The sequence below is a fragment of the Podarcis melisellensis genome, assembly GCF_964234715.1.
Source record: "Podarcis melisellensis genome assembly, chromosome: 8".
Taxonomy (NCBI): Eukaryota; Metazoa; Chordata; class Lepidosauria; order Squamata; family Lacertidae; genus Podarcis; species Podarcis melisellensis.
Window position 1 is genome coordinate 52,303,736 of NC_138540.1, and position 25,851 is coordinate 52,329,586.

General features: G+C 39.0%; 1 protein-coding gene across 4 annotated transcripts in view; it reads right to left on the reverse strand.

Moving 5' to 3' along the window:
* Window positions 1–2,777: 2,777 nt before the first annotated feature.
* CBFB (core-binding factor subunit beta) overlaps window positions 2,778–25,851 on the reverse strand; it is a 41,648-nt gene continuing 18,574 nt past the window's right edge. The window contains exons 4-6 of one of the 4 annotated variants that reach the window (XM_081920449.1): window positions 18,925–19,041; window positions 13,795–13,918; window positions 2,778–4,983 (exon numbers count right to left, since the gene is read on the reverse strand). In XM_081920449.1, coding sequence (XP_081776575.1) covers window positions 4,961–4,983; window positions 13,795–13,918; window positions 18,925–19,041 — 264 coding nt within the window. In that variant the 3' untranslated portion in view covers window positions 2,778–4,960. Of the gene's footprint in view, window positions 4,984–13,794; window positions 13,922–18,924; window positions 19,042–25,851 lie in introns of all 4 variants that reach the window. The other 3 variants (XM_081920447.1, XM_081920448.1, XM_081920446.1) reach the window with 3 other exon arrangements.

Sequence of the window (25,851 nt, forward strand, 5' to 3'; positions counted from 1 at the left end):
TGGTGTATTCTCTTCATATCTTTTGCATTTTGGTTACACTGCACTTTTAAACATTACAAATCAAATACAAATTTGATGTTAATATTTAACACCAAAAGAAACATTTCACTCTCCTCTTCCATTTTATCACCATTCAGTGAAGCAGTGGCACATGAAAGAAAGAACAGACTAAGTAGATTGCACTGTCAAAATGTGTATTTAAGTGCAGATGCTAACTGACTTTTGTTCTACAGTATGCGCAAACCACTGGGAATGTACCGTATTCAAATATACACCCCACTGAAAGTGTAAAAATATGGAAGATGCCTTTTACTGAGCCAGACCAGTGGTCCATCTAGCTCAATTTGGTTTATACCAGGGGTTGGTAACCAGAGGCCCACAGGGGTCATTTAACTGGCCCACGAACCAAGCTGCCTACTTGGCGAGTCCCCGTGTGCTGCGCTAAGCCGGCACAGTGGGGGGACTCACTTCCGTGGCACTGGAAATCACAGCTGCGTAGCTGCCGGAAAACGCAGGCGCACGTGCTCTCTCACACACAATCCAGCCCATGGGGGGATCTCCGCTGGAGTGAACCAGCCCAGGCAGGGTAAACCTTGCTGACCCCTGGTTTACACTGACTGGCAGTGACTCTCCAGAATTTCAGACAGGACCGGCTCCTCCTCCTTGCTTACAATTGTATGTACAGTGGTACCTTGGCTTACATACGCTTCAGGTTACATATGCTTCCGCTTCAGGTTACATATGCTTCAGGTTACATATGCTTCAGGTTACAGACTCCGCTAACCCAGAAATAGTACCTTGGATTAAGAACTTTGCTTCAGTATGAGAAATTGTGCTCCGGTGGCGTGGCGGCAGGAGGCCGGATTAGCTAAAGTGGTGCTTCAGGTTAAGAACAGTTTCAGGTTAAGAATGGACCTCCGGAACAAATTAAGTACTTAACCTGAGGTACCACTTGTACTGTTTTCTGTTGACAGTTGAAGACCCAAGGGCAGTGTGTACAAGCACCGCCCTTGGCACCTCTCCCACATAAAGACTTTAAAAAAGCTCTCATCAACAAAAAATCCTCTCTGCTTCCATGAATTTCCTGTTACAGTCTTCATGACAGCTATTTCCCTGTAATATGCAAAGTTAAAGAAATGTGTAGTACTTAGAAGCTGCTAAATGTTCTTTTCAGTATGCACCTGTGTCCCCTCTGGCTATTTTTGACACCTGCTATCCAAGAAAGCTATGTATACAGTTATATTATTTTACTAATAGAACAGCAGGTGAACTCATTGGCATGTGGCTTCATTGACTCTAAACATAAAAACAGCCCCCACCACCACCAGTGTTTTGAACAGCAGGGCTATATTATATTATGAAAAAAAACAAAAGGCGGGCAGCAGTGTTCAAATCTGAGACAGTGAGCATTTTCAATAAGCATTTGTGGAAACAGGTTAAAAAACACTTGCACCAGGGTCTTCCTTGAAATATATTTTTACCTCTAAGTTGTGCTAAAGGTATTGTTCTAACTCAATACCTTATGCATCCACCTATCCAAAGTCTTTATATTGAATGTATTTTCTCCACCGCAGTAAAAAGGCTAGAGAGTTTAAATTTGAGAAGCAGATTTGCCGACTGTTCAGTGAGAATCAGATCAATTCTGCCATTAAATTCTTAATGAAGTGTCATCCCATGCCCTTATATAGTGTATTGAAAAGCAGGATGCAGTATAAAAGTGACATTGAGCACCTCAGTCAAAACAAATGCAAAATAAAAGCATGCCCTGACATGGGATAGTAAAGCAGCTGGAGGAGGAGGAGGAGAGAACAGCGCATAAAGAAAGAACTGTGAGTGGAGAGGAGCCCTTTCCGCATCCTCTGGACTCCCTGGGGAACTCAACAAATCTGCTGTACCTGGAGCTGGGTATGGAGAGTGCAGCTGGATGGGACACAGCTGTGGGCAGCCTGAGGAAGTACCATGCACCTTGGGTCTGCCCATAAAAAGCAAGTGTAGAGTGAGAGAATGTAATCCGTTTCGGAAGGACGTTCGACTTCCGAAACATTTGCATTCCGAGGCATGGCTTCTGATTGGCACTTACTTCTGGGTTTTCAACGTCCATGAGCTAAAACATTCAGGAATGGAACAATTTGAGAACCGAGGTTCCACTCTCTCTCTCTGTGTAATGTATTTGTAATATTTTGTTTAAGTTGTCAGTTGCTGCTTTAGATTTTTGTACACTGCTTAGATATATTTTTAATATATTAAGAAGTATAAAAATTAAATAATCAAAAATCAAAATAGGCATTCTGCAACTGTAATGGATGGAGGGGAGGTCTGGGGTTCTTCATACAGCCTCATGACCTCAAAGACTGCTTGTTCTTAAATTGGATCTGTAGGGCAAGCTAAATGATCTCAGAGGAAGAGCATTCTTGCTCTCTGGTGATGATGAGCAACTCCTACCTATCAATGCAATGGAGGGAGGGAGGGAAGTTGTCAGAAGTAGATTTCAAAACTGGTTTCTGGATGTTTCAGAACCTAATCAAAAGATACAAAATGTAACTTTTAAATATCTATTAATTGTATGATTTAACTCTTGACTAAACTTCTTTATTCTCAACTTGTATTAGCAAAATTCTTAAAAGGGAAATAAAAGGATTAAAAAAGCCCTGAGATGCCGCAATAAGCAACCCACAAGTCCCCTAAAAATGATAGTACTTTGGAATATTTGCCAAACTGTCCTTTATCTCTAAGTATACAATGGCACGTATCAATGTTGCAAAGTAATTTACAACCACTTTGTTTCACTCACATAAGTTTATTATAAACGTAAGGTTAACATAGCACAAAAAGATAGCAAAAGCAATCCTGAAGCTTAAGGCAACTCTTAAAGAGATGAGTTTGAAGATGATGCAACTCTTGTTTAAATAGAAATTATGAAAAAATATCAAATTGCATCAATAACTTAAAGTTTTAAGTTTAGCAGGTCTGCACTAGCTAGCACAGGGAGAGGGCTTGTGATCTTAATGCCAGCATTAAGACATGGTGGCCCAGTTTGGACAACTGTATCTTGGCTCAACAAGCCAATATGTGAATAAGTCTATTGCCTGGGCACACAGCACCTTTGTTCCTCCCTTGATGATGCAGGCAATAAAACCAGGAAGCCTGTAACTATCATTAGTTAGAGTAGCAAAGGGGCTGTGTGCATGAGCAAAACATCTATTTTTATATTGGGCTATTAAGCTGAGATATGATCATTCAAACATGGCCATTAAGTAGCCAAATTCTAGATAATAGGGGGGGTAGTTTATTTACACACAGACAGCAAAGGTTTATATGCAATAGTATAATTTGTGTACTCATGATTTGAAACTACTATCAGAAGTAATCAGGAAACACCATACTATTTGAAATACAAAGGAAAGGAACATCACTGACAAAAATGGAACAGCAACAGAAAACTACTTTTTGGACCATTCTTTCTTCACTGGATGAGGAAAATGCATGGAAAAAATATTAAAATGAGCAACATATTTCTATTTAATGGATCAGTCATACCTATGGATGACTGTTAAGAGTATTAAAAAAAGATTCAGAGTTGTCATATCCAGGGAGGTTGTTCAGATATTTGTAATTGTTATAAATTCAACTATCAGCATTGACAAGGAATGTTGCATTCTACTCACATTAACACAGAAAATGAATGTTGTGGTTTAAAGCCTAAAATGATAATTTAGATTAGATTGATGTTCACGCCACATAACAAATGGAGAACCAAAACTGGTTTGACACAAGATTTGGTAAACAGTACTCTTGAGTAATATAATAGAAGAAAGCAGGGACTGAAGTGCAAAAGTGAACAATCCTTAATAATTATTTTCTCCAAATCTTACGCTACTGGAAAATATCATAACAAAATTGTTAAGTAACAAAAAAACCCACCAAAGGCAACTTTGGGCCAATATGAGACCGTTTTGCATACAATTCAAATGTCTCAATTCGTATTTTAATCTAAGCTAAAGAATAGGATACAAAAAGAGTTAAGCAGCTACTTTCAACATGATTGTATTCAAGACATCAGCTTCACCCTCAGCCATCATAGACTAATGTCAAATGCAATCAGAAAGATGGAGTATCCCATTTCAGATTTTTACAGAGTCCCTGAAGAGCCATACTGCAATGAGTTCCAATCAGTTTCAGCAGGTTATCTGAACTACATTAACTACAACTAGTAACTGCAGAACAGAATCTACAACAGAACGTGCGGACAGATTAAAATCTCATTTAGACATTTTGCCATCTAAAACATTAACTTTAAGTTAACAATATTTCATGGTATATTGGAGTGTTTTTTTAAAAAGTTTATAAACATGTAATTCAGTAAATTAATTGACAACACTGTTACTTGGTCTAGGTTGCATAATGTAAAAAGAATAAAATGTGTTGAAAGAAGAAAGAGAAAGTGCATAAAAAGACAATACCACAAAGAATGCATGTGTAAAAGCAAGAACACTATGTCAAACAAACTTCCAAAAGCCCATATAAAAATTATTTTGAAAGTTTTTGTTTTTTAAAAAAGTCACAAAAAACTTTATTCTGCAACGTTTGACCTATGCTGAAATGAATGAATATTACAGTTGAGGAATTGTTTTTATAGCTGCATTAATTGTTCTCGTCACTAAAATAGTGCCAACAAAATTATAAGCTTGCATAGAGAAACAAGAATTTCAAATCCCCATTGGCAACATGCTTAAAGAAAAGAAATGCAGATAATACAACACAAACATAGTGCAAACCATGGTGGGACATGATAGTTTGGTTGCCGCAGGTCAGGGAATAGACTATAGTATATACCCAGTTATCACAGTTTCTGGTCTTTTAATTCCATCATTTGCCAAGTTTAAGCGTCACACTAATAGCACAGCCGTTGTTCACTTAACGCAGTTTGAGATCATCACCACCTCCCAGGGTTGAGCCAGGACTAGGGTCTTGTTGTCTTCTTGCCTGAATTAACATGGAAAGGTGAAGAAAGGAGGAAGAGAGTTAAAATGTATTGAATATTTTAAAGCAAAATATGGATTCAAATGGTATATATCAATATTCATTCTAAACCAACATTAAGAATACTTGTCAAAAATTGTCCTCTCTATCCCCATGCTCTTCCCCACAATGGCCATGGCACTTTTCCTCAAATCAAAAAAGGCCCCATAGAGCTAGCAGGGCGGGCTCTCCCAGCTGTTAAAAGGGTTAGAATATGAGGTGGCAGTCTTAATCCGGGGAAAGGGAAAACCAAGTATCTCTGCCACTCGTTTGTAAGCAGTTTCTACATACGCCACAGGAATGGAAATTGTACTTTTCTTTTGAGTGGGGGCATAAAGACCATTTCCATGTACTCACCTTCATCCAAATATTCTAATATAAAAACCAGACCTTATGAAAACCTGTAGCAGTGATTTTTTGGCTTTGCTGAGACAGGAATTTATAAATCATGAAGGAAACAGTGGCCCAGTTCAGTCATAGAGGGGAAACCAGTGGTTCCCCTTATGTCTGACCTGGGCTAGTATTGATTCTATTCAGAAAGACAAAAAGAGGAAATTGACAAAAACTTAAAAACAGCACTAAGGATGCATTTATTAAATGGCAAGTGACATTTTTGACAACCTGCTTTCATTGAAAAATGAATTCCGTTAAAAAGGTTAAGCAAACATCATTAAGCAAAACTAGAAATAATAATATTTCTCTACCACTCTTCATTTGAGAATCACAGAGCAGTTTACAATATAAAAACAAAAATACATAACATAGTAACAAATAAAAACAATACTCCCCCAGTTAGCCAAAGGCCTGGGAGGACTGCTTTTGCCTGGCGCCTAAAGATATGCAATGATGATACCAGGTGCAACTCCTCTCCCCACCCCACATCTGCTCTGGAGGATTCCCTAACCTGCTAGAATAGATTTTAGAGGCAGACTGGAAGCTGAAGGAGGGAGAAGAGAAAAAGCAAGTGCCTTTTGCAAAAGCAGAAGTCTGCTGTGCAGGTGGGAGGCCACAGTTGGATATCATTCTTATATTTTTATTCCTTTTTATACCCAAGAGACTACGAAAGAGCCTCAAAATGAAATCAGTCGCAGCATTTTTTCCTGTATGCTACAAGGAGCTGCAAATCTCTCCTCCTAACAGTTGCACTCTTTGTTGGTAAAGAGAAGTGGAGTCTGCTGTTTGTTATGACTATTCCTCTGGCCTTGCCAGATAATCATAGACAAGGTCTTGGGAAGCTGACCCCAAGAACAAGTGCTCAAGTCTTTATATCAGGCCCAAGCCCACCAAGGGCCAGTGGAAATCTCAGTGAAGACAGTTGTCAACACTGATGCTGCACAAATCGCCTGTAAGGAGTTTGACCAGTTGCCAGCAGAAGAAGGGAAAGGATTCTCTGGCAATAGAAGGGACCATAAGATTTTGTCTGTTTCCTCATGCTTTGTTCTTTATTTTCCTCATCCTGTTAATGAAAAACCTGTTAAGGAGCAACTTTGGTGGTCTTCATTGCCCACCTGAATCCTAAAGTACCCTTCCCTTTGGAAATCTCGCCCTGCACCTTTTCTGTAGCCCAAGCCTGTGCTGAAAACCAAGATAACATGTTTGTGTATCATATTAATGTTTTTTTCTTCAAAAAAGCAAACACCTCTATATTAGTACGACCGGGCAGAACTTCAGATTGATATAGGCACATATATTTTTTTTTGTAACCTATTACTTCATTGGAATATTTGGTTTTTAAGTATTTAAGAAGCTGAGCACCCCGATCTGGTGGAATGCATCATACCATGGAACCAAGTTTTACTGGCAGTTTCCTAAGGGAAAAAAATACCTTGGGACAGGCCTTGGTAATTATTATATACCAAATGGTCCTCAGTATTTAGCAAAAAAGAAAAAAGAAAAAAGGAGGAAGTGGGGAAGAGAGAGGCAGTTAAAACACATCACTGTAACGTAAGTTGAACCAAAAAAGGGTTCTACTCTTGCTAGATCATGCCTGTTAGCCAAACTCCAAAATGTACATTAGTAAAAGCACAAAGACCATCATAAGCATCTAGTTATGATTCGACATTGGCCGGCACCAGGGGAGTTGTCTTGTCCTGAATGTGTCAGAAATTGTAAAATGATTTTTAGTTAAATTAACTCTCAACCTGCATATTATTGTCTTGGCTACCTCAAAATGAAAAATTACGAATTAACTGTTTAAGCAATTCAAGTTAGCAAAGCAAATAAATAAGGCAAGATTCCATACATACAAATTAAGCTTTAGTTCTGTTAAGCTAAATAAACAGTGTTTTACAGACAGTTCTTTGTTTCATGGTCTGAGTGTATGAAATTCAACCTCAGCAACTGCACTTAGTTTGTACTGTTAATCAATTTTCAGTATGAACAAAGAAGTCCCCATGACCCAGTTCACGGCAACTCCTGCAGATGGTGCTGGCTGTGTCATACAGGCAGATTAGGCAGGCAGCTACCAGAGAGACACAATTTAAGGTGCTCTTACTGGAGTTCCTTAGCTTCTTGTGCTTCTTTTAATGTGTGTGGCTTTACAAACCAAGTATAACCCAGAATTCTCTGCAAAACCACAGAAAATTCAAATCTGTTCTCTCAATTTGTACATAACCTTTAAAGCCTTATACGGCCTAGGACCCTCATACCTACGGGACTGCCTCTCCTGGTATGTCCCACAGAGGAACTTACGGTCTTCAAATAAAAACATCCTGAAGGTCCCAGGCCACAGAGAGGTTAGGCTGGCCTCAATTAGAGCCAGGGCTTTTTCGGCTGTGGCTGCAATCTGGTGGAACACTCTGTCACAAGAGACTAGGGCCCTGCGGGACTTGCCCTCATTCTGCAGGGCCTGTTCTGCCAGGCCTTTGGTCGGGGTTCAGTCTGACTCCCTCTCCCCTTTCATAAGAACTTGCATGAAAGTGGCCTCCCAATTTTTCTCACAGGCCCATATAAGTTCAGCACAAACAGTTGGGCCTGGTGAGCATTTAAGGTCCCCTACCCTAATCTACAGGTTGCCATCTGATTGGATTTTATTCTGATCCTGATCTGATTTGAGGATGTATTTTAATTGATTGTCTGATTTTATGAGCCTGTCTGATTTTATGAGCCTGGCTGGGGAGGACGGGATATAAATTATTATTATTGCCCAACCTGATATGGGGAAATGCCCAAATCTGTACTAGAAGTAGATGATGTGGGCTAAGAGCTGCTTTTTATATGACATTTTGCTATCCACGAGAGATATGAAGAGTGTACCCTGGATATAAATCACTACTTAAAAGGAAAAAATTGTGACTTTCATTGTAAGGGTCATTCATTTTCAATTGACACCAAACACAGCTTTTTGTGTAAGAAGCAGGTTTTTCATGCTGTTTCACAAATGGCAAAGAAAAACTGAATGAAAAGGTAGTTCATATAAGGAAACTTTTTTCAAAATGCAGTGAGAAAGAGAATAGACAGAGGCTACAACCATTTTGCTAAGGGTATTCAACCACTGGAATGTGATGGTGATGGCAGATACATACTGCAATGTCAAATAACTTGAATTGTATCACAGTAAGTTTCAATTTTACATTTCTTTAAAAATGCAAAATAAAATAATTACAGATATACAGTATTAAGTCTCATGTATTAGCATTTCAAAACAAAAGCATTTTTGTTTTGTTACTGAAATGCTTTGGGGGGAAATAAACTTCTGTGTTACTTAAGCAGAATCAAGGTTCACTTTCTCTCATACATCATGGCAACAGAATAGCACAGCCTTATTTGTTTACGGCTGCAATCCAACTTTCCTAGGAGTAAGCCCCACTGAACATATTGGAACTTACTTCTGAGTAAGCACACAAAGACGTGCACTGTAAAGATGTTATCTAGCAGCAAATGGTATACATAAAAAGTGCAACTGAATGCCATACTAAGAAACCCTTTTACATTTTGTCCAAAATCAATGCTGAGTGTGGTATCATGCAGATCAATTTTGCAAGTCAAGCAATACTGTAATATAAGCAACTTCTTCCAGTCAATGCAGGTTAGAAAGAGGCTGAGCATCAGCGAGACAGTGACTGACAGTGATCAATAGTAATTATATATTTATAGCATCTCCACCAGACATGAAACAATACTTTCTCTACTGAAAGTACATTTTATCCTAGTGGGAAAAACCCATAAGGAAAGGTAGGATATTTAGCTGCCTTTCATAGACATAAAGATATGATACTAGTGAAACTGGAAAAAGTATTAGGTGGCTAGGATTCAATTTTCAGCTACAATTTCATGTTGTGATAAAGTTTCCTTATTAAAGGAAATGGCCAACTGGTAATTTCAGTATTTTAAAGCATGCAAAGTAAAGCTTCCATCACCATATATTCTGATGTTAGATGCCAGCTTCTCAATCTTTCCAAAAATCCATCAAGGGGTAAGACATATTTATTTCTTATATTCATACTCTGGATTGCGTTCTTCTTTCTGATGTCTCCAGGCTGCATGTTGAAAGCTTGCTTTCCTCCTCCTCTAGACACAACTGGTCCAATGAAAAGCATCATCTGAGCCATTTTGAATTCTATTTCTACAGCTACTTTTATTTGCAAAACTTTGGTTTTTTAAAAAAATAATTCAGAGGGGTTTGTTTCTAGGATTCTTGTGACATCTTGAAGACAGTTCTGGCATAAGCTTTTGTGGACAGAAGCCTGCTTCATCAGATGCATGAAGTGAAATCTTAGTTGGCAGTTATATGCAAAATAAATTGCAGCTAGTGATAATTAGAACATTTAGCTTAACATACATTTGTTAAATAGGCACACCTTTAAAGCTTTGACTGTTATTTTGGTTGTTTTTACTAAAATTATACAAAACATTAGGATAGGAAGAGAGTTTGGAAACTTTAGCACATTTACTGTCTTTCAACAACAGAAAATAACTTTTTGTCAAATTCCCTTTATGCTGGGGTAGGAGAGTGCTACCACAATATTAACAAATACACTGGGAAATTGCCTGTCCATGACATCAGCCAAAAGTATATACAGTAAACAGAGCGTTTGTAATGTTCTTGTCTGAACTGATTTGGACATTTTGCCATATTATGCTTATTGAAGCATGACTAGCAAAGAATCAAAGATGCTTTGCTGAAAATGATTTTGTCATTTATTTTTATCATCCATCCTGCTCTCAAACTGTCAACCTTCTGTCATAAAGAACAGCTATCAAATAGCATAAGGGCCTAATATTCTTCATTCTGTACCATGAAAAACTCATTTCAATGGCTTGTATAAAATTTGCATATTAAGCAAATGTATGCAAATACAGCATGAGTTTGACCAAACTGCGGGAGGCAGTGGAGGACAGAGGTGCCTGGCGTTCTCTGGTCCATGGGGTCACGAAGAGTCGGACACGACTAAACGACTAAACAACAACAACAAATGCAAATATGCTTACTTTGTGCAGGCTTGTCCATAAGCAGAGACAGAGAGATATGCAAAGTACTTTTAGTTCAACTGCTACAGAGATTGAAGGATGCTTGGATGAGGTGTTTAGCATAAAATTCTAGTTTGCCCTGCAGTTCCAGAAATGTTGGACTTTGTTTAGGTTGGCGTATTATGCAATTCTTTGAAAGGGCAGAAAAGCAGCAGAATAGGTACCAGCAGCAGAATTCAGCGGCTGAAAAAATCTCAGCTTCATTTAACACAGATGTGTAAACTTAATCAATAACTAATATAACTTATTTGCTCAGAAAAAAGCCTTTAATTGGCTGCTGTAATTAGAAAACATTTTTCAAATACTGTTTCAAGCCATGTGCCATAACTTGTTTCCATATTATTTGTGTTGTACATCTAGTTTCTCCTTTCAAGTAAGCACATGTCAGTCTTGTATTTTTTTAAATGAGACTTGCTATTTTATACAAATGTTATTTGAACATGCTCTTATAATTTTATTTGTGAAATCTTTCACTTATGCAAGATTATAAAAAAATGTTTTTGCAGTTTCTTGAAGTGGTAATCAACAATAGTAGCTCTAATAAACCCAGAACATTTCAGCTGATTTATCCTTTAAATTAGATAAAATAAAATTCAAAATGTGACTGATTATGTTTGAAAGATTCAGTAAGAATTTTTTGTCGGATTTCTTTGCAGATGTAATAATCTACTGGCTTCTTAATAGTTAAAAAAATGTTGCACAGCATGTTATAAAATAAAGGAACATCTTTTCTAGTAAAGAAAGCTGTATAAATAAAGAATAAATTCTGATCATTTTCATATGCTGCTAAGGTTTGGCTGAATGCTTCCCAAGGGCTGGCGCCTCACTTTTGGTTGGGGCAGACAAAGTATTGCAAGGGTTTCTCTGTCTTCACTGAACTCAAATGTGGTATCTATTAAAGCCATTCAAACGATGCATGATTTATATATATATATATATGCAGACTTTGCAGCAGCTCAAGGTATGATTTATAACAATGAAACTTTCAATCTTCATCGTTCCAGACTTTAAGTGGTCTACTTTGTATATGTATGTGAAAAAAAGCAGTGCTTCATGGTTTGATTTTTTTAAAAGAAACTTTTCTATATCTTCCCTCTATGAAAATAGAACCAATGCTGACGCTAGCCAAGATAATCTTTTCATTTACTCCATGATCAAGACTACTTTTTAAAATGTATTAAAGTTGCGGGGAAATGAACAAGGGGAAAATATTTAATTTGGTTTTGAAGTATTTTTAAACACGTATTACTTCCCAAGTATGTACGTATGTATGTATGTATATGTGTATAAAGGTAAAGGTAAAGGTAAAGGGACCCCTGACCATTAGGTCCAGTTGTGTCCGACTCTGGGGCTGCGGTGCTCATCTCGCTTTATTGGCCGAGGGAGCCAGCATACAGCTTCTGGGTCATGTGGCCAGCATGACTAACCCGCTTCTGGCGAACCAGAGAAGCGCACGGAAACGCCGTTTACCTTCCCGCCGGAGCGGTACCTATTTATCTACTTGCACTTTGACGTGCTTTCAAACTGCTAGGTTGGCAGGAGCAGGGACCGAGCAATGGGAGCTTGCCCCGCTGCAGGGATTTGAACCACCGACCTTCTGATCGGCAAGTCCTAGGCTCTGTGGTTTAACCCACAGCGCCACCCATGTCCCTGCGCCACCCGCGTCCTGTATATGTGTATACTGCCCACCCAACAAAAGCAAAAATAACCCCTCTCCCCAAAACACATTTAAAAGGCCATAGATTGTTAGCCCCAAATGTTTCAAACAGTGAAAGGAAAATGTGACAAACTTTATCTGGCAGGGAAAACTCCCCAAATTAATTATAAAAATCTGACAGACATAAGAGAAAGAGGGGTTTTTGCCCTTCCAAACGTCAGACTTTATTATGAGGCAGCATACCTCTGCTGGATGAAGAAATGGATGGAGCTAAGAGATACCAACATTTTAGGCTTGGAAGGTTTTGATCTGTGTTTTGGATGACATGTATATCTGCATTATGAAAGATCAAGGGTGCACAAAGGTGTCCATGTCATAAGAAGACCATGTCATAAGTATATACACGGTTTGGCAGAGACACAAAGATCTTTTAGAGAAAAAAACCCCAAGATGGGTATCACCAACTGAGGCGGTCTCAGTGATAAGTTTGAACATGGACAAGAAGTGGGCCACTTATAAAGAACTCATAGAGTTTAGAGAAGGAGGAGTTCACCCGAAAAAAGAGAAGAGATTTTGGATCATATTATAGATTGGTTTCAGTACTTTGAGGTGAACAAGATATTTAAAAGAGACAATAAGGAAAAGGGATTTGTGGAAATGAGTTCAGAATTCGGAAAAATTGTAATAGGAAAGGATGATATACTAATCTAGAAAATGTATAAACTGCTACTGGAGTAGGAGATCAAAGATGATATAGTAAAGGTGACAATGACAAAATGGGCAAAAAATATTGGTTAAAACAGAGAATTGTCTGCATGGGAAAAATTATGGGGGGAAAACCATGAATTTCTCTGCCTGCTATCTTGTTAAAGAAAACCTACAAAAGATTATGTACCAGTGGTACTTGACACTCAGCAAATTAGTGAAAATGTATTAAACAGGGTCTAATTTATGCTGGAAGTGCCATGAGGTGGAGGGAACCCTGAGCCATATGTGGTAATCGTGTAAAGTTTGTTTCTCTCACTCTTGTCAGAGCAAGAAATGTTTCTGCATTTTTGTATCCACAATATTAACACCAATGCAACACATATATAATCTGAGTACAGTATATCAAACCAACTTTATCAATTCTGCATGTAGAATAATAAGCTTTATAATATGTTATGCATATTTCAACAGATATGTACCACATTTGCCTCTTTATCCCCATTGCTCTATAAAAAAATAAATAAATGCCAGTCTACTATACCATTGATAGGACAAACTTTGGTTCTTTATTTAACAATGTGCATACATAATTCAATGCAAAATTCTATCATATGCAGTAACTACTGTGGCACATGCAGAAATAGGGCACGTAGTCTGAATTACTTTGTCCAAGAGGTGAAAGTTAACAATGCTGGATTAGATCATTTTAAATTAAAATATGTTTTAGCTTTAGGGATTCTAAGATCAGCAGCTATGTACTTTCAAGTGGCAAAATTGCACTGATTGAAGAATTTGTACCCTTAATGTACTAATATAATGCTTTTAACCCAAACAGGATTCATTAAAATGACAACATCAAAATAAAACATAAGATTTTAGCAACATGCTCCAGGCAGTAGTTTATTGAGAAAAAAAATCTAGATTTTTGGTAGAGTACTAACCAGTAACTGACAGCAGCTGTGAAACTCTCACCTCCATTTCTTCCCGATGAGACCTGTCTCTGTCCTCGAATTCACGAGTTCTTCTCCGAGCTTCTTCAAAAGCCTGCTGTGCCAATGCATCTTCCTGCTACCAACCAAAAGTACAGGGTCACACAAGAAGCACCTTTACACTGATTTGGGGGGGGGGGGAACCTCTCCAATTGCTCACCTCTAGACATCATTTAGGCAGTAGTGGGCTGTGGCGTGGTCCTCCCAACACTGACATAGCTTACCTGTATGGGGCAGGACTGTGGTGAGATTAAGACTGCATGAGCACACCAGCATGAGCACTGCAGTTGCTCTGTTGGTGTACCTGTGCAGTCCTATCCTATTAATGCTAGTATTGGGAGAGCAGCTTTGCCCCACCATATGGGCAACCATTGGATTTAGGTGACTTAAAGAAATAGAGCAACAAGACCACCTAAAGAGATGAGCTACTAATCATGCAGAATCATGAAGAGGAAAATCTCTGCCTCTCCCTGCTTCCTGCACTGGTACCACTGGCTCCTGCTATTTTTTTGGGACCACAAGCACCCAAAAGGGGCAAAAAGATTTACTCTAAGTGACATCTCTCCTCCTCCTCCTTCTTAGACCCTGAAGATAGTGTCGTCTTGTTCTTGGTCTCCATCAGATATTCCTCCAGAGGATCCCCACATATTCCCTCCCACAAGAAATGCCCAGTTGCCAGATTAGTTTTGGATTTTGCATCAACATTCCAGGTCTTGAGCCACAGGTGACTCCCAATGGCAACATCAGTAGCCATAGCCTTGGTGGCAAACTGCATGGCATCCAGCCCCACATCCATCATAAAGGCAGAATCTTTCTTGGGTTTATGAAGACCCTGGCAGAGATTATGGCAGCCACAGGGTACCTCCCCTTGAGGAGGGCCAGTGAAAAGGAAGCCCACAATGACACCACAGAAGCGGCAATGCCCCTCACTACCAGAGGCATGACCTCATGTGCCCTATGGCAAAAGGCTTCAGGACACCTATCCACTACATTCTTGGGAAATCATACCTATGTCTCTGGCAGCCACCCGGCCAGAAGTAATAGGGGAAATGGGGCATCTACCAAAGAAACCTTGAGCTTTGTCATGCTATATCTGGTCAAGGAGCAAAGCCTCTTAGAAGCTAAGCCCAAATAGTGCACCCCATTAGGTTTGGCCCACTCCCGTAGAAATGGTCTTCTTAAAACTGGAAGGAAAAAGGACATTTGGCTAGATATCAGGGGTAGCCCTCACTTCAAATACTTCCTCCTCCTCAGCCTCCCCCCCCCCCAATGCTTGGGTAGAGAAATCTTCAAAGTTTTATGGGCATTACAGAGAGTACTGAAAGCCTCAGCAGAAAACGGGCAAGGAGGAGCAGCAGGTGCTGTTACATCATCATCAGTCAACAGCTCCCCCTTCTCCCTGTCTGAGGACAAAGGGAAAACCACCCTTCCTCAGACCAGTTGGAAGCAATGGCTCTGCTGCTGGAAAAGTCTGCTGGTGTTGCTGCTGGCCAGCAGGAGCAGGCATTTGCCAATACTTCAAAATTAGCTGAAATGGCACAGGAAGGGCCTGCTGGATAGTCCTAGTGTTTCTCCTCTCATCACAGTGACTCAAAACCATAGAGACTTCCTGTTTAGATGACTAGAGGGAGCCCTATGCTTTTTCTCAGAGCACCCATACCATATCATTAGAGAGGGAAGGAAGAAGAGGACATGTTGTCCTGCTCATCCTGAAAACAGGAAACAGGACAAGACAGTGCCTGCACTGGAAATATGCCAGCTGAGGGAAAAGCCTGTGCCATAAAGAGGCCACAGTGGGAGCGGGTGCTAGGAAGGGCCTATGCCACCAAAGCAGCATTAAGAGAGGCAACCAAGAAGCTCTATGTGAATTTTCTGCATGTGAGCAGAGGATAGCACCATAGATAGATAGATAGATAGATAGATAGATAGATAGATAGATAGATGATAGATAGATGATAGATAGATAGAGCTATGTTAGGTAAATGATGTAATATGGCAAAAGGTGATAACTAAGACCCACTAGAAAATATTGGACTCTGAAAACATGTTAGCATGATGTACTTAAATATGAATTGCAATATAATACGCAAATCAGAATACAAAAAGAGTAAGTCTAGAAATACTATACACCAAAGTTACATAATATTTTCAAATACATAAATTGTAAACTTTCTAAAGAAAGCATAATCTTACCACCATAAACTCTTTTGAGAAGAAATTTAGTTTACAAATAAAACTCTGCAAAACTGCTCTCCTACATTTATATTAGGCAAGCAGAACTCAATAATTGAGTTCCTTGAGAAGGCTATTTTGCCAGAAGAAAATATTGTCTAAATTAAGAGTAAAATTCCTCATAATCCCATTGACAAAATGCTAATATAGCAATGTCATATTTTAAAAAATGCTGAGCTATTTTCCACCAAGTTTTAAAATTTAAAGACATTTCTAAATCTTCTTCAGAACATTTATTTCTAATACAGTGGTGCCTCGCAAGACGAAATTAATTCGTTCCGGAGTTGTGTCGTCTAGCGATTTTTTTGTCTTGCGGAGCGCGGATTCGCTGGGTATTAACGGCTTTAAGAAAAAGGAAGCAAACTCGCAAGACATTTTCGTCTTGCGAAGCAAGCCCATAGGGGAAATCGTCTTCCAAAGCAACGCAAAAAACGAAAAACCCTTTCGTCTTGCGCGTTTTTCGTCTTGCGAGGCATTCGTCTTGCGAGGTACCACTGTAGTTGCAGCGAGGTTGTTCAAGTTTCTTTTTTTGGTCCTCCCCACAGACTAATTGACCTATATTAAATAACTACTTTTTTAACAATATGCAATTCTCTTGCACTTTTTCCAAGCAGAATTACACTCTTTCTTCTTCATCTTGTCTCTTTTAATAATCAAAACTTTTAAGCTACGTTTGTCAAAGTACAGCATGCTACATTCAGCATGATGATTTTCCTTTAATAGTGTAGCTTTGCAAAAATGTGCAGGTTAAATAAGTCCTGCTCCAGAGAATCCAGCTACATTTTAATATACCAAGGGACTAAGTACATTAAATTTTAAAATAAAATGTCTGTAGTGAGAGAATGTCAAATTGCCTTTTTTGCCTAGGGCACTTCCTGCACCCTAAAGCTATTTTGTGAAATGATGTGGAAGAGTTCCCCCTGTGGCCTTGCTTAGTTTTAATACAAACATCTGTCAATCAATAAACATCAGCTTAGGCCCAAGCAGCATGCACTAAAGGGCAATGTGCAAATTTTTCATTAAGGTCTATTTTTAAGTAGCAGCTCCATCTCTCCTTGGCAATTTTTATGTTGGAGCAGCATAATACAAGGTCTTTCAGGGATCTGATTTTTTTTTAAAATCAATATCTTTTAATAGAGAAGCAAGACCCAAACAGCTGAAAGCAGGATGTTCAATAAAAGGCCATAATTAAATAAAAGCCCTCTTTTTCTAAGAGAAGAATTAATTTCACAGGTAGAAGCTGTTTTACGACTTTTGTGTGAAATAGATGTGAACTGCACAAATATTTTAATTAGTAATTAAATCCAAACTGAGGACATCATAATGCCATTATGTAAATCTAGGGTGTGAACAGATTTGGAATACTGGGGTATAGTTCTGATCACTTTACTTGAAAAAAGATATTGTAGCGTTGGAAAAGGTTCAGAAAAGGGTACCCAAAACAATCAAGGGGATGAAGTGACTCCCATGTGAGGAAAGGTTGCAGCGTTTGGGACTTTTTAATTTCATTTCATTTTGTTGAGAAGAGGCAAGATGATATAAAATAGGGTGAGTATGGAGAAAGTGGTTACAGAAAAAAAATTCTCCCTCTCTTATATCACTAGAACTCATGGACATCCCATGAAGCTGGTTGCTGGAAGATTCAGGACAGAAAAAAGGAAGTGCTACTTCATACCATGCATTGTTCAACTATGGCGAACAACTTAGATGGCTTCAAAAGAGGATTAGACAAATTTATGGAGGAGAGGGCTACTGACTGCTACTAGCCATGATGGGTATGCTCTGATTCTACAGTTGGAGGTAGCTATGCTTCTAAAAATCCCCTGCTGGAAACCACAGTGTCCTGTGCTCAAATCTGTCTTGTGGGTTTCCCGTGGGCATCAGGATGCCAAACTACATGGGCCAGCAGGCTCTTCCCATGTAATTATATTCAAAGACAATTATTTTTCTACAGTATTAAGAAAACTACTTATTGTCACCTGTGAGCCTTGCATGTGCCACTGTTTCAGTTTCTAGCATTTCATGGGATGAAATGACAGAGGAGGTGAGGAGTCAGGCGTGCTAGGTTAGTTGTGAAAGCTAGGTCATAGACAAAAGAAGGAGTGGCCTGGATAAAATATGCATAGTTAGGTACAGAACTATAGGAAGGAGAGGTGTGGAGGGCCAAAGTTGAGAAAAGAGAATGATATGGGAGCATCAAAGAAAAGCCTAATACAAGGTCTAGGTCAATAAGAGGCTTTATGTTGCCGAATTTTCAGGGTTTCTTAATGAAGAATTATCAGTTATCACAGACAAGTGCATGATTAGTTTAATAACCACTAAAGTACACCATGACTATTCAATGCCCCAGGTGCAAGTGAACCTACTGCTACCCAAGTAGGTATAAGCAAGCTTCAGTTTTCCTTCCATTTAACTACAGAATAAGCAGGATGGCTATGGAACTAGAAAGCACAGGGTTTGCATGCATTTTAAATTATGGACAAGGAAGTTCAGAAGCACAAAGGGGAAAAGATAAAGAAATTAAGACCAAAGGCAGACCTCCTAGAAAGAACAAGGGAAACTGAAAGAACATGACAGAAGTTTTTCTACTCTCTACTCTCTTCTTTTCTTTGAAGGAAAACAGTGGAGAGTGGGGAGACTTCTTCCTTGGACCAAAAGGCAGACTGAAATATGCTGATCATATGTGATTGAAGAGGCAACAACTAAATCCAAACAGTGATCCTGCTTATGCTTTCAATTTCTCATTATACGATTTCCCCGTCCAAAGTTATAAAGTACTGCATACCAAAATTACAAATTTTGCTTCACAATATAACTGAGATTTGAGAAGTTTGAAGCTCCCTACTTTACCTGTGCCCGTTCTTCATCAAATTCTAAGCAGCCCATGCCATCCAGTCTTTGGAGATCTATCCAGCCTTTCCAAATAACACAAACACCATTAAGAATCATAGGCGCTTTTAGGTAGACCTGAAATATAAGAAGACATATACTGATAATGCAGGCTGTTTGCATAGGCATGAATCAACACACATGGTCATTACAGGTAAGCCATGGCTGATAATTTACTGTGAATGCAAAGTTCACTCCCATTTCACTCTTCCCTGTTACTATGAAGAGCAACTCTTAACTTAGTATTCCTTGTGAAATGAGGATCATAGTTTGTTTCGTTCAAAGAGACTATAACTAGTAAGCTAAGAATAAGCCTTCATATGCTCTGCTAAGCCAAAGATCCTAATTTCTTGCTCTTGCTCAGTAGTGAGGAGGAGTGAAGTGGGGATGATCTGTGTGTTCATGGCTTACCAAGACATGCAAACACATTGTGTATATTCAATTGTAATTTTGTTAGCCATTTTGAGAATACCAGTGGAAAATGTAACATAAAAGCAAATTAATAAAAACACATAGTTTTCAACACTGTATTTATTTGTCACATTGAAAGCCAAAACAAACCTCATACCCATGGTAGCTTCAATCAGGGTTGACCCAGTCACTGAAAGTAGTATTTCTGTGCCTTGACTAGGTCACCAGATTCTAAGCTCCCTCCCCCTTCCTTGCTGTCTGCCTACCTGTCCTCCCCTTACTTCTGCACCAGCAGAGGTGCTGTCATCACCTCTAGTGGCAGGTGAAAAGCCCAACCAATATGACCATGGTAGGGTTAATATAGCAGGGTCTACCTGGAAAAGATGGTGCCAACCTAAAGCAGCAAATGGTTAGACCTTATTATGAGTTTTTTTCAGCTCAGCTACCAGATATGTAGTGGTGGCAGCAAAAGAGGCATGAGAGGAAATTGGCAAATAAGGAAAATAAATTGAGCACCGTATGGAGTGGGGGAGAGAAGCATAAAAAAAAGGAGTGTGACTGAAAAGAAGGGAACCAATGGTGGAGGAAAAGTTATTTTCAACCAACTTGCTCCAACAATTGTAATGAAGTCTTTTCAACCCAGCATACGTAGAGATTTATTCAAGTCATGAGTCACATGTGCCAAATTATTTTGAGCATAATTAACTGCCAACAATGAAGTTAGCTTCAAATCCTACACCATAATCACACAACGGTTAATGTTAACCACGGTTAAAATCTGTGTAGACATAACAATGAATCACAGTTAAGGGTAGCAGGGGGTAATTTGCATGCTAGAGAGGGAACAGCTGTGGAGAAGGGAAGAGGAATAGAGAAAATCCCTGTTACATTCAGCAATGGTTATGCACTTTGATGAGCCTTAAAGGAGTATTCTCCATTTTCACTATATCCAAATATTGTTTTAACCTGCCAGCAAGAAAACAAGCTCTCTTACGTAATTACTCATGGAGCTACCTATTTATTTTTTTTATCTGCTTTCCATAACGCTATTCTAGATGTAGAACTACCATCCTGAACACTGCAACTTTTATCAGCTTCAAATATGTGACACCTGGTAGCACTAAAAACGGTCACTGAAAGAAGTGAACTTAGATTTTGAATTTATACAGTTTTTTGCTTCTTACAAATATCATACAACTATGCAAATATACCATGCACATACAAGTGGCCACATCATTTTGCCAATTAGATTTAAAGTAAAGGAATTTTTAGTAGTAATCAGGAATCATAAAATAAACAAGTTTGTAAGGAGAGTATACTTCTAACATTTGGACATTTCCCCAAACTGCTCAAACCTTGAATGCTTTACAGAAGGAGCTTATCCTTGCAATGAGGTTTGGCACAATAAATGATGTTCCCAGAAACTGCTTGTAAGTAAAAACGCCTCCAAATAGTTGCAAAACAGTCAAGGTGACACAGCTAAGTTACCCCAGGCTTAAACGTATGGGATGCATGTTCGCAACCCACAGCGTTCGCAACCCGCGTCTTCGCACGCATGGGTTGTAATTTGGCGCTCATGCGCAAAGCGCGATTTAGCACTTCTGCGCATGCATGACCACCAAAACCCAGAAGTAACCCGTTCCGGTACTTCCAGGTTTCGGTGGTCCGTAACCCAAAAAAACACAACCTGAAGCGGCTGTAACCCAAGGTATGACTGTAGAAGTTTATACATATGTAGCCCAAAACACATAGGCCTAATCTGTACAACTGTTGCCTATCAAAATCAAGAGACAGCAATCAGGCTACTCTATATGCCAAGCTGGCTGTCAGCTTGGGCAGCTTTACAACATGATGAGAAATTGTATAGAAGAATGGGCTATTAATTGCTGTTAGTCATTGCTATATATTATCTGCAGTATCAGAGGCAGCATATCTCTGAATACCAGTTGCTGCTTTTGGGCTTCCCATAGGCACCTGGTTGGCTACTGTGGGAAAAGAATGCTGAATTAGACAGGACTTTGGCCTGATCCATCAGTCTTCTTACATGGCAGGTGGCATGAACCTGATCTCCATAGTTAGAGACACACCTGCAGAAGGCATTAAGTGACATTAACAGGGCCTAACAATTAAGTGGAAATATATATGGTAAAATGCATTTTCGGAGGTTTTCCTTTAACTTGTCACTAAGGAGGTTGAAATGAGATCTGTAGTATGTAATACAGATTACAGCGTTTATATTTCGAGTGGGAGTTAAATCCTTGTTTGCATTGCCAACAGTTGTGAAGACAGCATGAAAAATGAGTTGTGATTGTTTTTGAAACTGATCCTGCCAGTAGGAGCATTAAATGTCTGCCAAGATCAGTTGAGTTCAATTTCTAACTGTGCCTCTCTCAACAGGAAAGTTATTAAGGGAACTTTTTTACTGATGCAAGCAAACAAGACTGGAAAGGGGGAGGAAGCCTAACAGTGAAGCATGCTGATAATCATGTTATTATCAGATTATTATGCTACTAATACTTCTGAATAACCATACCTGCACTCCTTCCCCACCTCTACATGAAAACACCTGCAGCATACATGGGATCAACAGCTATAGGGAAGGGAGGAAAATGGGACAATTCATTCGTTAAATGGTGTACAAATTATCCCCCTCTGTGGATCCAGAGACAAGTGGTGGAGTTGCTATCAGTTCTAAACTATTTCAGTCAACTGTCCATGCTGCAAACAGCAACAACATCAGTAAGCCACTAGTTATGCAGTGGTTAGTGTGTTGGATTAGGCCCTGGGTTCAAATCCCCACTGGGTAATGAAAATCACAGGGAACCGTGGGCCAGCCACTATCTATCGGTCTAACCTACGCTCACATGGTTCCTGTGAAGACTGACTGGGGAGAACCATGTATGACACCTTGAACTCCTTGGAGAAAAGGTGGTATTTCTATAAAACAGATAAATTGCTTTGTGTGTGTGGTGTCTACTGAACTCAATGATGAAAAAGAAGAACAAATGCGAAGACAGAACAGAGAGCCTGAAGAACAAGAGGAGGGGAAATTAAATATATTTGACACAAGAAATAAAGGAACAAAGTAACAGACAGAGCTACAGTCATACCTCGGGTTACAGATGCTTTGGGTTGTGCACCGTGCTGAACCAGAAGTACCAGAAAGGGTTATTTCTGGGTTTCGACACTTGTGCATAAGCGCTAAATCGCATTTTGCGCATGCACAGAAACATTGAATCGCAACCCGCGAGTGTGCAGATGCGGCACTGCAGGTTGCGAACGTGCTTCCTGCACGGATCATGTTCGCAACCTGAGTGCCCACTGTACTGACTATGGTGAAAAGAGAAACACATGCAAAAGAGAGAGATTAATAGGTTTCAGATAAAAAAAAAGTGTGCGCCATGATATAACAACAACAGAGTAATAGTAATAACAGTAATAACAACAACAGAGGCAAGGCAAGCCCTAAAAATTGCAATTAGAGTCCGTATCATAAAGTCCATGGCTGAGTTTGCATTTTCAGCAGCCAAATATCAGAAATTCATCTGGCTGCAGAAATTTGAGAACTGTAGGTGTCTTGATTTCTTTTAAATTCCATGATTTTCCATGCTCCTGTTTTATTTTATTTGATGCTCTTACATACACTCCATTGCATTTTTCTGTCTGAAGGACACATATTTTCTGATTGTTTTAGCCTGATAATATTGCTACAAACTAGAATATATTGAAATGTGTGTCTCTTAAACTTGTAGAATAATATTTTACCCATCCCTACAGTGATCCCTCAACTTGAAATTCCTGTAACTTTCTCATCAGTTGTAGCAAGTGCATAAACCACCTCTAGCGAACCCTTGCTCTGACTTTTTCTTCCTCCAAACTTCCCTTTAAATCATGTTATTGTAATTTCCTCTGTCAGGGAAAGTAGGGGCACATTTTGTAAGAAGCAAAACTGTCTGCTGTTATTGCTGAAGCCGTTTGACCACATTTCCTTTTTTAAGATAAAAACTGTTTCCTCTCCATTTCTAAGACTATTTTTGGTTTGCAGCTGTCATATCACTCACCATGCCAATTTAATCTTTGAAAATAAACTAGCTATCAAATAAAGTTACCTGAACACACATCCAAATCACTATAAGCCATTGCCCAACAGTTGCTGCCAAAATGAGGGAGTAGTTTTGGTATGTCTCAAAAATGAAATGAAAATGTGTTTTTTTCAGGGTAAAAATAACTTTGTACAAAGTTGTTTTAACAATTCATTCTTCATCGGCTACATCTGAGGACACTTGCAAATATGCTGGTAGGTGCTTAATTCTGTTAATCAATGAAGACACCTTAATATCTAACTTCCTAAAGAATTGAGATGACCTTAACTCTAGGTTAAATCCACCCACATCTCCCATTCAGGGATTGAAGATAATCCACAATAAAAAGAGTGATTACAAAATTCAAAAGAAGGAAAATAAATGGTACTTAATGATGATGAGATTTAATTAATGGCATTGGCAACAGTATTTACTCATGATTATGATCATAAACAGATCTAAATTACAAAGAAGCCTTGATTAGATTTTTTTCAAATCAGACTCCCCCCCCCCCAATAATTTAGCTAGTCAATTTAGGATGAATTTGAGGAAATCCTTAAAAGAATGATGAACACCTTATCTCATCAAGGATATATAAGTTACAACTGGAAATATCAATGTGGGAAGGAACAAGCAAATGTGTACATGAAAACACTGGCACAAGATAGCAGTGTTACCACAGAAGTGTTTTCAGGAAGACAACTGAATCATTTCTAAGTCAGATTGTATGTAGTTCACCAGTTACCACCCATCAGTTAGTGAGTCAGCATACTAACAGTCACCACACAGAAACAGAAAGCCAAGAACATACCACTGCACTGAAATTTGTTTTCAATCATATTCCCAGCAAACATGCCCATCATGCATTCTTGTAGAAGGCACTCACATGTGAGTCACTGCTCAATTCTCATCACATGCAACTTTCCCTATTCATAAGCACATAGTAAACTGCCTGTCTGCTTGTAAAGCAGTAATTAAGTTTCAGTGTTGATCCCACCTGCCCCTGAATCATACCAGTAACCGAATACCAGTAACCAAATACTCAAATGATGTAGTTTTACTAAACGTCACCCATACCAGTAGTATTATAGGAAGCCAGTGTGGTGTAGTGGTTAGTGTGATCGACTAGGACTTGGGAGATCAGGGTTCAAATCCCCACTCAATCATGAAGCTCACCTTGGGCCAGTCACAGCATCTGAACCTACCTCACAGGGTTGTTGTAGGCATTAACTGAGGAGGGGGGTGAACCATGTATTCCTTTGAGAAAAAGATGAGATAAAAATGCAACAAACAAGCTCTTCTGCCTACCTGCTTAAGAAACCTGGAGATGTGAGTTGCCAACATGGCATCCAGAGATCTCCACATGGTCGCAACTGGACCCACACCAGTTGCAGTCACTGGGGCTGGCTATCGCCATGTTATGCTCCTGTTGAAAAGTATTAAACTGGCTGCCAGTTAGCTGCCAGGCTAAGTTCAAGGTATCAATTCTGATGTATAAAGCCCTATGTGGTTTGAGATCAGAATACATAAAATTTAGACTCATATTGATATACTCAATCAATCACTATGCTCTGCAAGAAAGGACATCCTGAAGGTATCATATTATCAGGAGGACCATTCTGCATGATATAAGAACTGGAAACCCTTCCCATTAAATATTGGACAGGTTTAATCTCTGTTGTTTTTTGGAGCCTACTGAAGACCTACCTCTTTCAACAAGCCCTTTAAGTAGAGTTTTTAATACTCCCTTATTCATCACATAACCATTTTAGACACTTCATAATAAATTTATTCATAAATAATTTATAAACATGTCAAGTGAACCAACGAGTGATTATTTATTGAATTTCTATCCTGCCCATCACCCCAAAGTTTCCTAGACACCAAACACACAAGCAATAAAACAATTAAAACATATTAACAACAGCTCCAATACAGAAACAGACTGGGAAATATATCTGTCAGCAAGTTTACAATATAATAATATACTTCATAATACTTTATAGAATATAAGAAGTGATATACAACTAAGTCCTACTCAGCAGATCGACTGAAATTAATGAATGTAATTTACTTAAGTCCACTGATATTAATATGTCTACTCTAAGCATGAGCAATACTGGATATCCCCCAAGGTCCCCCAAGCATATTACACTTTGGAAGGACTAGGGTATATTTTATCCACAGTAGAGAAGAAAAATTCATTACCTAGCTTAATTTATCAATAGTGACCCAACTATTAGATTGAAAGGGTAGCTTTAGTTTATAGAGTAACTCCACTTTGCAGCCATGGGGGGTGGGGAATCTCAGCTAAAATAAGAGCATTTAGTATAAATGAATTTCATGGTTTTAACATACTGATGAGTTTGAGACATTAGCCTTTGGGGGCAACAGA